The 13327-nt window shown below is 40.3% G+C and overlaps 1 protein-coding gene across 2 annotated transcripts in view; it reads right to left on the bottom strand.

The window, feature by feature from the left end:
* Window positions 1-13327, bottom strand: part of SEPSECS (Sep (O-phosphoserine) tRNA:Sec (selenocysteine) tRNA synthase) — a 195505-nt gene that overhangs the window by 34594 nt on the left and 147584 nt on the right. Inside the window, exon 10 of one of the 2 annotated variants that reach the window (XM_073609197.1) lies at window positions 712-1009. The exons of the other annotated variant lie outside the window; for it this stretch is intronic. Coding sequence (XP_073465298.1) covers window positions 934-1009 — 76 coding nt within the window. The 3' untranslated portion in view covers window positions 712-933. Of the gene's footprint in view, window positions 1-711; window positions 1010-13327 lie in introns of those variants that run through there. 2 annotated transcript variants of the gene reach the window in all.

Below are 13327 nucleotides of genomic sequence, written 5' to 3'. Positions count from 1 at the left end.
CTGTGCAATTGTCAGTTAAAGTAATGCAGTACCAAAAAGCAAAAAATGGCATGTTCATGAAGGGGGGTAAATCTTCAAGAGGGCAAGTGGATAATATATAAAGTGGTTGGATACACCCATAACTCCCAGGTGGATAGGACCAGAGCTGGAATTAATGGCAGGTACACTATATCAAAAGATTAAAGGAAAAGTTTGGAGAACTTCTGCCGAACTAACGATATATTGAAAGGTTAATGTGTTTCTCGCCCGAACAGATTTTTCAACAGGTGTATGGCTAGCATTAGTCCAACAGGCTCAATCTTTAAATGAAAACTATTACTTGGGTATATTGGCCCTTTAAGCATTTCTCCGGTTCCAAGGCCCTCGGATACTGAAGAAGAGCCAGATAAATAAAATTGTATTGTATAGCATAAAACATTTTATAACTTAAACAGTATAATTAATTTATAAAAATTTATAAAATTGCACATCGAATTTTAGCAAAGGAGAAATTTTTAATTGGAAATTACATTTGAAATCCTTTCCATAATTGCATTACTATATCAAAGCAACGTTATCTTCTTTATAGAAATTATTAGCACATGGTTATCATCACTCATACAGAAATACTACAAGCTCCATTGTTTGTATTGACGTAGGAAACTGCGGAATGTTTAACATCGACAGCGCCAAGCTTGTCTGAATGAGCTTTGTGAAATAAATCACTATTCCTAATGACGTTGGTTGAGGAACCTCCAGGTGCCAGAAACCTAGGCTATTTTTACTTGTAGTGTAACCTAAAACTCTACAGTGTCTTTCTTTTTCAAACAGTCTTAGGTCAGCACATGTCCAGGTGGCTGCAATCTATAAGAAGGTGGAGAGTTACCAGAGCCAGCTGTTCAGGGACCTTCTCAATTTTTATTCTTGTTGAAAACTGTTATATCTTTAGAAAAGCTATGGTAGCAGGTGTCTGGTTGGCTGACGGGGAGAGATTGTTTGTGTTGTGATCAATGCTGACCCAAGCTGGCACCTGGAAGACAATATTTCACAAAAAAAAAAAAGAAAACATTAATCCACACAAATCCTATAATAAAACAATTTCTAAACTTTAAAATTTTCATAATGTATTATTGTATGAAAGTATTTAAATAAAAATAGTAAATCCTGAACTATAAAATCCAAAAAGTCATGACTATACCGTGGTTCCTACAGTTTATAGAAAAAACTAAAAATTAATACTAACGCAGGAAAGGTTCACATAGGTTGCTGTGAAAATTTGGTATCCTACACTTTGTAGATACAATTTAAAGTGTTTCTGTTAGTATAAGCTGCCAACAAACATTTTGGGCACCAAAAGCTGTCAACACATACCTGCAGCAACTTACAGGACACTACCCTTACAGCAAAATCCACTTCCGTTCCATCCAAATAGCCATTATAAAAGGCAAATTGAGAATAATAGAAGGGTTTGGCGCTGTTCCTATTAGTTTCCTACCTTCATATAGGTTACTAGATACAAAAAAATATATATATACATAGATTCCTAAGTGCACCGTGCATATGTCAAATAAATATTAAATACAAATTAATTCCTAAGTACACCGTGCATATATCAATTAAATATTCTGCTACAATATTGTACACCGTGCATATATCAATTAAATATTCTGCTACAATATTGTACAATCATAAGTGATACATAAACATTGGATACGTACTAAATATGTGGTAATTACTATTAAAGAGGGAGGGGGGGGGGAGAGGGGAGTGGAAAGGGGAGTGAAAGTGGGGAGGGGGGGGTATAGGAGATCTGCTCCTAAGGAAAAATTAGCAATAACAAGATAAAGTGCAAACGTGCTCGTGAATTTCAAAAAATCCTTATATGTGATGCGCTTGTTGTCAAATTCTTTAGTATGTCTCTTGTGCAATTTCTTGTGCTGTGGTAATAATCCTTCACTTATAATATCTCCTTGCTCTGAAAGTGCAGCCACTCACCAGATCACTTCACCCCTGCGGGGGTAGTAGGCAGTTACAGTTTTTGCGCCACTGTACAGCGATCGCTGGCGGGTTCAGGATCGTGGTATATCATATGTAAAGAGAGAGGGAGTGCCCATAGCGTAAAATTGCTTTTAAAAGGTTTTATTACACAAAATAGAAGGGTACTCACACTTTTACAGTAAAAATCAAGCGAAATGGTAAAAAACGTCAAAACCGTCACAAATGTCCTTCAGCGCTGGTACAGGAGGTGATGTTTGGGAAGCACAGATTAGGCCACGCCCTACGCGTTTCGTCGTTAGGACGTCTACGGGAGCGTGACCTGTGTTGTGTCTTCCCATCCTTATATAGTGTGCGGTGTCCCCTTGTTGAATTTTCAATTGGCATCCATTTTCCCTGTGATTTCGCGGACCGGAAGTTCGTCCGCGGCCATTTTGTTTATATTTTGCAGACCGAAGTCCGACTTCCTGTGTAGATAGCAATGTTTCTAAGGGGCTAGTGGTGGCCATTTTGCCTGAGATTTTTGCAGACAGTAGTTCAAGTCACCTGTCTCTGTATGTCTATGCTGCATAATCCGGCGGCCATTTTGCCTGTGTTTTTGTGGACAATGGAGACCGTAAACAGTTCTCCCTATTAATGTCAAATGCAGGTATATGATGTTAAATCACTCGCACATTATAAAAGGTTATTACACATTAATCGGCTTGCTTTATATGACGCTAAAAATCAGAATATTTATGCTAAATCCAACTTAAAATAATTTAAACCCGTAAGGCATACATGGAAAAACATGAGGAATACATAAAAAATCAATAAAAATAAAAATTAAAAATCAAAATTAAAATTCATGAGGAACACATAAAGGATCATGAGGAATACTAAACGGAATGAGAGCTTACTAAATACATGTCATTCTTAAATTAAAATAAATTGGAAAATGATTAATTAAATAAATAAAACATAAACAATTTTAAAACTTTCAGTATTAAATTCATATATTATGTGACATTTTTATGTATCTGGAGAGAGGGGAAACATATTTTTATTTTTATTTTTAAGGGGGCTTATTGTATATATTGACTTTTAGAATATCCCATTTATACATTATATATCCTCATTTATTTACTATCTGAGAGTAATTATTTCTGTAGTGCGTACGTGAGAAAGGTATCTTAGATTTTTTTTTTTTTTAGTTAGCGTTACCACTCTGGATCTATGTCCCATAAGTGGACTATATAAAAAAAGGTATATGTAAAAAATATATAAAAAATATATATATTGGTATAAAATAGTATTCCAAATCTATATGTAATTAAAATAGATAAAATATTTCAAGTGTATTTTTAAGAACAAGGAAGGAGGAATGAAAAAGGAAGGAGGAGGGGTATTATGAGATCTGTATTATACTATTCGTGCGTGTGTATATATATGTACTGGAGGGTATACTGGACCTGTTGATTACTTTTCATGTTTATATCCTGTTTTAGTACTTTCTGCTCGTTTATAAGGATAGGGAAAGGGTAGTTAAGTGTCAAAATATTTGTGAATCTAAAGTGTAGGTGCTCTATGTCTCCCATATTGATGTTAATACTAATAATTGGTTAGGAAGCAGTTAAGGTCGAGGTCAATGTTCATGCCCATAGGCTGCAGGGTATCTAATAAGAATATCCACTTGGTTTCGTTTTGTGAGACCTTAGTTTTTTTATTTTCGCCTCTCCAGTGGCCCTTAATTTTGTCTATTGCGTAAAAGGTCATCTGCGCCGGGTCTCTATTGTGGTAATCTCTGAAATGCCTGGAGACGCTGTGTTTGTTAAAACCTTTCTTGATGTTTTTAATGTGTTCTCTGACCCTGACATGTAGCTCTCTCGTTGTCCTTCCTACATATTGCTTCCGACATGGGCACTCTAACACGTAAGTAACGTGGGTACTGTGGCAGGTGATGAGCTCTCGAATATTGAACTCTTTTTCGATGGCAGTGGATCTAAATTTCGTTGTTTTCTTGCTGGTTCTTTTGCTGGTTCTGCAAGGTAAACATTTGGCACATTTGAAAAACCCTTTTAAGCCTTTTCCTATTTTTATCTCCCTAGGTGGATCTATTGCATTGTGTACCAATTTGTTCCTCAGAGTTGGTGCTTTTTTGTAGATGAAAACCGGTTTCCTAGGCAATATAGAGTTAAGGGTCCTATCAGATTGTAAAATGGGCCAATGTTTTTTAATTATAGTCTCCACATGTTTGTATTGTCTATTGTACCCCGTTAGAAAAGCTACTTCCGTTTTTTCATTTTTTGTTCTTCTATGTTGTGTTCCTGTTTCATCTAACATTTTGTTTCTGTCCATTTTCCCGACTGTGTGTTTCATTGCCACCAGGTCCTTTCTTTTGTATCCCTTTTCCACGAACTTGTTTATTAGAGTGTCCGTTTGTTTCTCATAATCGTGTTTGTTGTAGCAGTTCCTATATAACCGCATGAACTGACCCTTAGGTATATTTCCTAGCCATCGGGGGTGGTGGCAACTGCTAGTTGGGATGTACCCATTTCTGTCCGTAATTTTGAAATATGTTCTTGTTTTCAACTGTCCCTTCTCTTTATATATTTGTAGGTCCAGGTAATCCACAGTTTCTTTATTCCAATTTCCTGAAAAGGTCAGACCATAAGCATTGCCATTGATCTCGTTGAAGAAATTCTGTAATTCTTCTATCGTGCCCCCCCCACACCATGACAATGTCGTCAATGTACCTCCTATATAATTTCAGATTTCTTCTTTCCGTACTGTAAATTTGTTCCTCCTCCCATTTATTGAGTAGTAGATTGGCTACACTGGGGGCATACTTAGCCCCCATGGCTACTCCTTTTATTTGGGAGTAGAAGTCGCCCTTGTGCCAAAAGTAATTATGGCTCATGGCCAATTTTAGCCCCTCCAAGATATAATTGATTTGTGTTACCCTTAGATCCGTTAGTGTGTGTAAAGCCCATTCCACACCACTAATACCATCCTTCTGTACGATGTTGGTGTACAGAGAATTTATATCAACGGTTACTAGTATGTCGTTATCATTTATTTTAAAGTTGTTTAGTTCCCCAATTAGCTGTTTACTGTCTCTCAGAAACGATCTACCTTTTTTAACTAGGGGCTGTAAGTAGCCGTCCAGGTATGCTCCCAACCGGGAGAACAGTGAATCAATGCCACTGATTATCGGTCTACCAGGTGGGTTCTTTTGGTCTTTGTGGATCTTTGGTACGTAATATATAATTGGAGTTTTGGCTATTTCAGGGGTTAGATATTTGGATCCTTTTTTTGTTAGAATCCCCATTTCTTCTCCTTTTTTGACATAGGTCTTCAATTTTTTCTTATATTCTGTTCTTGGGTTGCCCCTCAGTTTCTTGTATGTGTTGGGTACCTCCAACAGCTTCTTCATTTCTGACTCATAGTCTTTTTTGTTTAAAATGACCAGGCCCCCTCCCTTATCGGCCGGTCGGATGACTATATTTTTCTTCCCCTCTATTTCTTTAATAGTATTCCATATGTTTGTTTTTATTTTCTTCGGTTTCATTTTCCTAAGATCTTGTTCGACCATTTTTTGAAAGTCATCAGGCTCTCATTTTGTTGGACATTCGGGTTGAAGGTTGAATTGTTTCTTAGTCCTGAATGTTGGAATAGAGGGGGGTCATCATCTGTTCGCACGTTCCTGTTATTATTTCCTTTCATTAGGTAAAATTTTTTTATGTTAAGTTTTCTTACGAATTTTTGGAGGTCTATGTATACTTCGAAGGGGTCAAGATTCTTATCAGGGGCATATTTTAAGCCTAAATCCAACACTCTCAATTCTTCCTCATTAAAATTGGCTTCGCTTAGGTTAAAAATTCCTGTACCTAATATTCTCTTCTTCTTTTTCTTCTTGATTCCTCCTCTCTTACCGCGTGCTCTTCTCCTCTTTCCCATCTCTGTGGTCTGTATGTATGCTCTGTTCTTTCTTCCCGTTGGGTTTCTTCTTGCATTCTGTTCCTCGGGCCCATATATGTGTTCCTGGTGGTCCTCATATTCCAGCTCCGTCGAGGGTCTCCGTTGTTTCGGTTCCTGGTAGGGAACCTGAAGGGTTGTCCTCCCCTTTGTCTGCCTTGAGGCCCGTATGTATCCCTGTAGGGAGACCGTCTGTCTCTGAAGACTGGGGGTCTCCCTCTGTATTCCCTGGGAAAAAAACCCCGTCTATGTGATGGTTCTTCATAGGGGGTGTAGTGTTGTTCGTTCCTCAGAGGGGAGTACCTGTTGTTGTATCTTGGTGTTCTCAATATACTTGAGGGGTTATTCCATTGTTGTGATCTATTTTCATCTCTGGCTTGATCCCTGTAGTCCCTACGTTCCGGGCTAGATCCCTCTCTTCTCATTCTCAAATTTGATAGCTCTTCTGGTCTTATTCTTGGTGTCCTAATTTCTGCGGGTCTTGTCTCTTGCCATGGTGTAGTATCTTCTATTACTGAACTTTCCCTTGATTCATCTATCATAGAGATATTGTGGTTATCTTCCATGTAATTCTCATCTATTTGCCATTTATATACCTGCTGGTTTTTGTAGTCCAGCACATCTCTTCTAAACTTTTTTTGTTTCTTCAGCTGTATTTCTTTGTCATATTTAGTCATGGCTTCTTGTAGCTTATTCTCTTTTTCTTTATATTCTCTAGATTCCAAGAAGGGTGCGAGTTGATCTCTTATTTGTAGTATTTCTGTTTCTATGTTCTTTAGTTTATGTCGTCTTCGCATTACTATTTTCCCAAGCAGTGCATTTTCACTATCATTGAAGAATCTATACCAATCTTCCATCAATCCTTTGTCATTGACTGCATCGTTGGGTGAGATATCCCACCTCAAACGTCTTGGGGTGATTTTCTCTGTAATGTACATCTCAATAGTTGCTATATCCCACCAAACTCTTATTTGTTTTTCGATATTGTGTTTCAGATGTTTAAATAGACTGTCTATGTCCTGCCGGATGGCTACTTGTTCTTGATTAAAGACTTCGGTGAGGTTAATGTTTCTGTTGTTTAGGTATCTAAAGATATCCATTGCTGCAGGTTTCTGTTTAGTTTTAAATTAAACAGTGACTAGTAAAGGGATGGTGAACCCGCGCAGTGGAAGTAAGGGCTTGTTTGGTGAAGTTTGGAACTGCTGCCTCCCAACAAGCAGTCACCCTAAATGGGGACAGCTGAGATATATTGAGAATAATAGAAGGGTTTGGCGCTGTTCCTATTAGTTTCCTACCTTCATATAGGTTACTAGATACAAAAAAATATATATATATAGATTCCTAAGTGCACCGTGCATATGTCAAATAAATATTAAATACAAATTAATTCCTAAGTACACCGTGCATATATCAATTAAATATTCTGCTACAATATTGTACACCGTGCATATATCAATTAAATATTCTGCTACAATATTGTACAATCATAAGTGATACATAAACATTGGATACGTACTAAATATGTGGTAATTACTATTAAAGAGGGAGGGGGGGGGGGGGGAGGGGGGGTGCACGGTGCACTTAGGAATCTATATATATATATTTTTTTGTATCTAGTAACCTATATGAAGGTAGGAAACTAATAGGAACAGCGCCAAACCCTTCTATTATTCTCAATATATCTCAGCTGTCCCCATTTAGGGTGACTGCTTGTTGGGAGGCAGCAGTTCCAAACTTCACCAAACAAGCCCTTACTTCCACTGCGCGGGTTCACCATCCCTTTATTATAAAAGGCAAAGCTCCTTTTCTTTTTTTGGGTGTGTTGAAATTTTCTGTTAACTTCTGCCTCTCCCTCCTATGCTCATTACTATGATGGCTGCCTTACTGGCCAATAGGAATGTCCAGCAGGCAGGAAGGGAAATTAGCACCAAGAAGTGCAGAACTTTGCTCATCAGAACACCCCAGTGTTTGGGCAAGGTGGAAGGGCTTGGAGACTTGTGACTACCTTTACTGTAGGTGCGTACACTTTATATACGACATCAGTTTTTTTTCTGATAGATTTTCTTCAAGGGTGATGTAATTTTACTTGGTAGTATTACTATTGTAAGCTAGAAGGCATACAGGGCAAAAGTTTAAAGTGACAGTGTCTTTTGGTCCCCCTTGACCAGTTAATACTTATTCAGTGACGGATGTGCTCAATTTTTTTTTTGAGCTGAACGCAAAGATCTACGACTTTTTCTATGTACACAAAAGGCCTATTTCAAATATTCTTCACAAATCTGTCTAAATCTATGTTAGTGAGCACTTTTCATTTGCCGAGATAATCCATCCACCTCACAGGTGTGGCATATCCAGATGCTGATTAGACAGCATGATTATTGCACAGGTGTGCCTTAGGCTGGCCAAAAAAAAAAACAATATCTGGTGTGGCCACCATTTGCCTCATGCAGTGCAGCACATCTCCTTCCCATAGAGTAGATCGGGTTGTTGATTGTGGCCTGTGGAATGTTGCCCATTCTTCTTCAATGGCTGTGCAAAGTTGCTGGATATTGGCAGGAACTGGAACATGCTGTCATATACGCCAATCCAGAGCATCCCAAACATGCTCAATGGCTGACTGGTCCGGTGAGTATGCTGGCCATGCAAGAACTGGAATGTTTTCAGCTTCCAGGAATTGTGTACAGATCCTTGCAACATGGGGCCGTGCATTATCATCCTGTAACATGAGGTGAAGGTTGTGAATGAATGGCACAACAATGGGCCTCAGGATCTCGTCACAGTATCTCTGTGCAAAATGCCATCAATAAAATGCACCTGTGTTCGTTGTCCATAGCATACACCTGCCCATACCCTAACCCCACGGCCACCATGGGGCCACTCAGTCCACCTCAATACATCAACAACGTTGACATCAGCAAACTGCTCACGCACACAACGCCAAATACGCTGTCTGCCATCTGCCCTGCACAGTGAAAACCGTGATTCATCCGGGAAGAGAACACTTCTCCAGAGTGCCAGACGCCATCAAATGTGAGCATTTGCCCACTCAAGTCCATCACAATGACAAACTGCAGTCAAGTCAAGACCCCGATGAGGATGACGAGCATGCAGCTTAGCTTCCCTGAGACAGTTTCTGACAGTTTGTGTAGAAGTTCTTTGGTTATGCAAACCAATTGTTGAAGCAGCTGTCCGGGTGGCTGGTCTCAGACAATCTTGGAGGTGAAGATGCTGAATGTGGAGGTTCGTGGGGTGGTGTGGTTACACGTGGTCTGCGGTTGACATTTATGCAGATTTATTAAAAAAGAAAAACTGAAATATCACATGGTCCTAAGTATTCAGACCCTTTGCTCAGTATTTAGTAGAAGCACCCTTTTGATCTAATACAGCCATGAGTCTTTTTGGATGCAACAAGTTTTTCACACCTGGATTTGGGGATCCTCTGCCATTCCTCCTTGCAGATCTTCTCCAGTTCTGTCAGGTTGGATGGTAAACATTGGTAGACAGCCATTTTTAGGTCTCTCCAGAGATGCTCAATTGGGTTTAAGTCAGAGCTCTGGCTGGGCCATTCAAGAACAGTCACGGAGTTGTTGTGAAGCCACTCCTTCGTTATTTTAGCTGTGTGCTTAGGGTCATTGTCTTGTTGGAAGGTAAACCTTCGGCCCAGTCTGAGGTCCTGAGCACTCTGGTGAAGGTTTTCATCCAGGATATCCTTGTACTTGCCCGCATTCATGTTTCCCTCAATTGCAACCAGTCGTCCTGTCCCTGCATCTGAAAAACACCCCCACAGCATGATGCTGCCACCACCATACTTCACTGATGGGACTGTATTGGACAGGTGATGAGCAGTGCCTGGTTTGCTCCACACATACCGCTTAGAATTAAGGCCAAAAAGTTCTATCTTGGTCTCATCAGACCAAAGAATCTTTTTTTTTTCACCATCTTGGAGTCCTTCAGGTGTTTTTTTAGCAAACTCCATGCGGGCTTTCATGTGTCTTGCATTGAGGAGAGGCTTCCGTCGGGCCACTCTGCCATAAAGCCCCGACTGGTGGAGGGCAGCAGTGATTGTTGACTTTCTACAACTTTCTCCCATCTCCCGACTGCATCTTTGGAGCTCAGCCACAGTGATCTTTGGGTTCTTCTTTCTCTCTCACCAAGGCTCTTCTCCCCCGATAGCTCAGTTTGGCCGGACGGCCAGCTCTAGGAAGGGTTCTGGTCATCCCAAACATCTTCCATTTAAAGATTATGGAGGCCACTGTGCTCTTAGGAACCTTAAGTGCAGCAGAATTTTTTTGTAACCTTGGCCAGATCTGTTCATTGCCACAATTCTGTCTCTGAGTTCTTCAGGCAGTTCCTTTGACCTCATGATTCTCATTTGCTCTGACATGCACTGTGAGCTGTAAGGTCTTTTATAGACAGGTCTGTGGTTTTTCTAATCAAGGCCAATCAGTATAATCAAACACAGCTGGACTCAAATGAAGGTGTAGAATCATCTCAAGGATGATCGGAAGAAATGGACAGGACCTGTGTTAAATATATGAGTGTCACAGCAAAGGGTCTGAATACTTAGGACCATGTGATATTTCAGTTTTTCTTTTTTAATAAATCTGCAAAAATGTCAACAATTCTGTGTTTTTCTGCCAATATAGGGGGCTGTACATTAATGAGGAAAAAAAATGAACTTAAATGATTTTAGCAAATGGCTGCAATATAACAAAGAGTGAGTACACCCCCCACATTTTTGTAAATATTTTATTATATCTTTTCATGTGACAACCCTGAAGAAAAGACACTTTGCTATAATGTAAAGTAGTGAGTGTACAGTTTGTATAACAGTATAAATTTGCTGTCCTCTCAAAATAACCAAACACACAGCCATTAATGTCTAAAACGCTGCCAACAAAAGTGAGTACACCCCTAAGTGAAAATGTCCAAATTGGGCCCAATTAGCCATTTTCCCTCCCCGATGTCATGTGACTCGTTAGCATTACAAGGTCTCAGGTGTAAATGGGGAGCAGGTGTGTTAAATTGTTAAATTTGGTGTTATCGCTCTATAAAATCGTACAAAAATAGTGTCAGATACCCAGATACTGGAAACAGGTTACATGCCCCACCTTAGCAGAATGGAAAAGGGAAGTGGATGCAATAATGGAGGCGGAAAGGTGGGTCTATGAGACCAGAAACCAACAGAAGAAATTTAAAAAAAATATGGGTAGGCTGGAAAAACTATGCACAAGAGATAAATAAAGATAAAAATGGACTAGATGATATTTCCGAATGCTTAGATACCTCCTAAAGGGATACTTGATATTAGGAAAATAATTACACAGCACCCTGCACCCTGCACCTCCTGGACCCCTTTACATTACAAAAAAACCCCTGCACCTCTGGAACCTTTTATATTACACAGCACCCTGCACCTCTGGACCCCTTTACATTACACAGCACCCTGCACCTCCTGGACCTCTTTACATTACAAATCCCCCTGCACCTCTGGACACCTCCGACATAATTACATGACGTCATGTTGTCACACGCATGCGTGGCTTGCCCGGAAAAATGCTCCCTCCAGTGGCCAAGGAGGAAAAGGCTCAAAATATGTGTGTTACAGAGCATACAAAATTAAATATAAAAGAATTGTATCCTTACCGATGCCCAACAAATGCATCCCAAATGTAAGCAAGCAGGTACCCAGGTATGCGAACATGCAGGTATATAAGTATTCTTGCCATTCATGCATCTATGTATGCAGCTCAAGGCAATAAGCACATTTGTATGTAGTTTAAGGCAACTAAGCACATATGTATACAGTTTAAACTAAGGATATACAGTATCTCACAAAAGTGAGTACACCCCTCACATTTTGGTAATTATTTTATATCTTTTCATGAGACAACACTGAAGAAATGACACTTTACTACAATGTAAAGTAGTGAGTGTACAGCTTGTATAACAGTGTAAATTTGCTGTCCCTCAAAATAACTCAACACGCAGCCATTAATGTCTAAACCGCTGACAACAAAAGTGAGTACACCCCTAAGTTAAAATGTCCAAATTGGACCCAATTAGCCATTTTCCCTCCCCGGTGTCATGTGACTCGTTAGTGTTACAAGGTCTCAGGTGTGAATGGGGAGCAGGTGTGTTACATTTGGTGTTATCACTCTCACTCTCTCATACTGGTCACTGGAAGCTCAACATGGCACCTCATGTTAAAGAACTCTGAGTATCTGAAAAAAAGAATTGTTGCTCTACATAAAGACGGCCTAGGCTATAAGAAGATTGCCAAGACCCTTAAACTGAGCTGCAGCACGGTGGCCAAGACCATACAGCAGTTTAACAGGACAGGTTCCACTCAGAACAGGCCTCGCCATGGTCAACCACAGAAGTTGAGTGCATGTGCTCAGCGTCATATCCAGAGGTTGTCTTTGGGAAATAGACGTATGAGTTCTGCCAGCATTGCTGCAGAGGTTGAAGGGGTGGGAGGTCAGCCTGTCAGTGCTCAGACCATATGCCGCACACTGCAACAAATTGTTCTGCATGGCTGTTGTCCCAGAAGGAAGCTTCTTCTAAAGATGATGCACAAGAAAGCCCGCAAACAGTTTGCTGAAGACAAGCAGACTAAGGACATGGATTACTGGAACCATGTCCTGTGGTCTGATGAGACCAAGAAAAACCTATTTGGTTCAGATGGTGTCAAGCGTGTGTGGCGGCAACTAGGTGAGGAGTACAAAGACAAGTGTGGTCTTGGGCTGCATGAGTGCTGCTGGCACTGGGGAGCTACAGTTCACTGAGGGAACCATGAATGGCAACGTTTACTTTGACATACTGAAGCAGAGCGTGATCCCCTCCCTTCGGAAACTGCACCGCAGGGCAATATTCCAACATGATAACGACCCCAAACACACCTCCAAGATGACCACTGCCTTGCTAAAGAAGCTGAGGGTAAAGGTGATGGACTGGCCAAGCATGTCTCCAGACCTAAACCCTATTGAGCATCTGTGGGGCATCCTCAAATGGAAGGTGGAGGAGCACAAGCTCTCTAACATCCACCAGCTCTGTGATGTCGTCATGGAGGAGTGGAAGAGGACTCCAGTGGCAACCAGTGGCAACCTGTGAAACTCTGGTGAACTCCATGCTCAAGAGGGTTAAGGCAGTGCTGGAAAAGAATGGTGGCCACACAAAATATTTGACACTTTGGGCCCAATTTGGACATTTTCACTTAGGGGTGCACTCACTTTTGTTGCCAGCGGTTTAGACATTAATGGCTGTGTGTTGAGTTATTTTGAGGGGACTACTTTACATTGTAGCAAAGTGTCATTTCTTCAGTGTTTTCGCATGAAAAGAGAATAATATATTTACAAAAACGTGAGGGGTGTACTCACTTTTGTGAGATACTCTA

This window comes from Aquarana catesbeiana, linkage group LG01 (genome assembly GCF_042186555.1).
Source record: "Aquarana catesbeiana isolate 2022-GZ linkage group LG01, ASM4218655v1, whole genome shotgun sequence".
In the NCBI taxonomy this organism is placed as follows: domain Eukaryota; kingdom Metazoa; phylum Chordata; class Amphibia; order Anura; family Ranidae; genus Aquarana; species Aquarana catesbeiana.
This window is presented reverse-complemented; position numbering and strand designations above follow the sequence as displayed.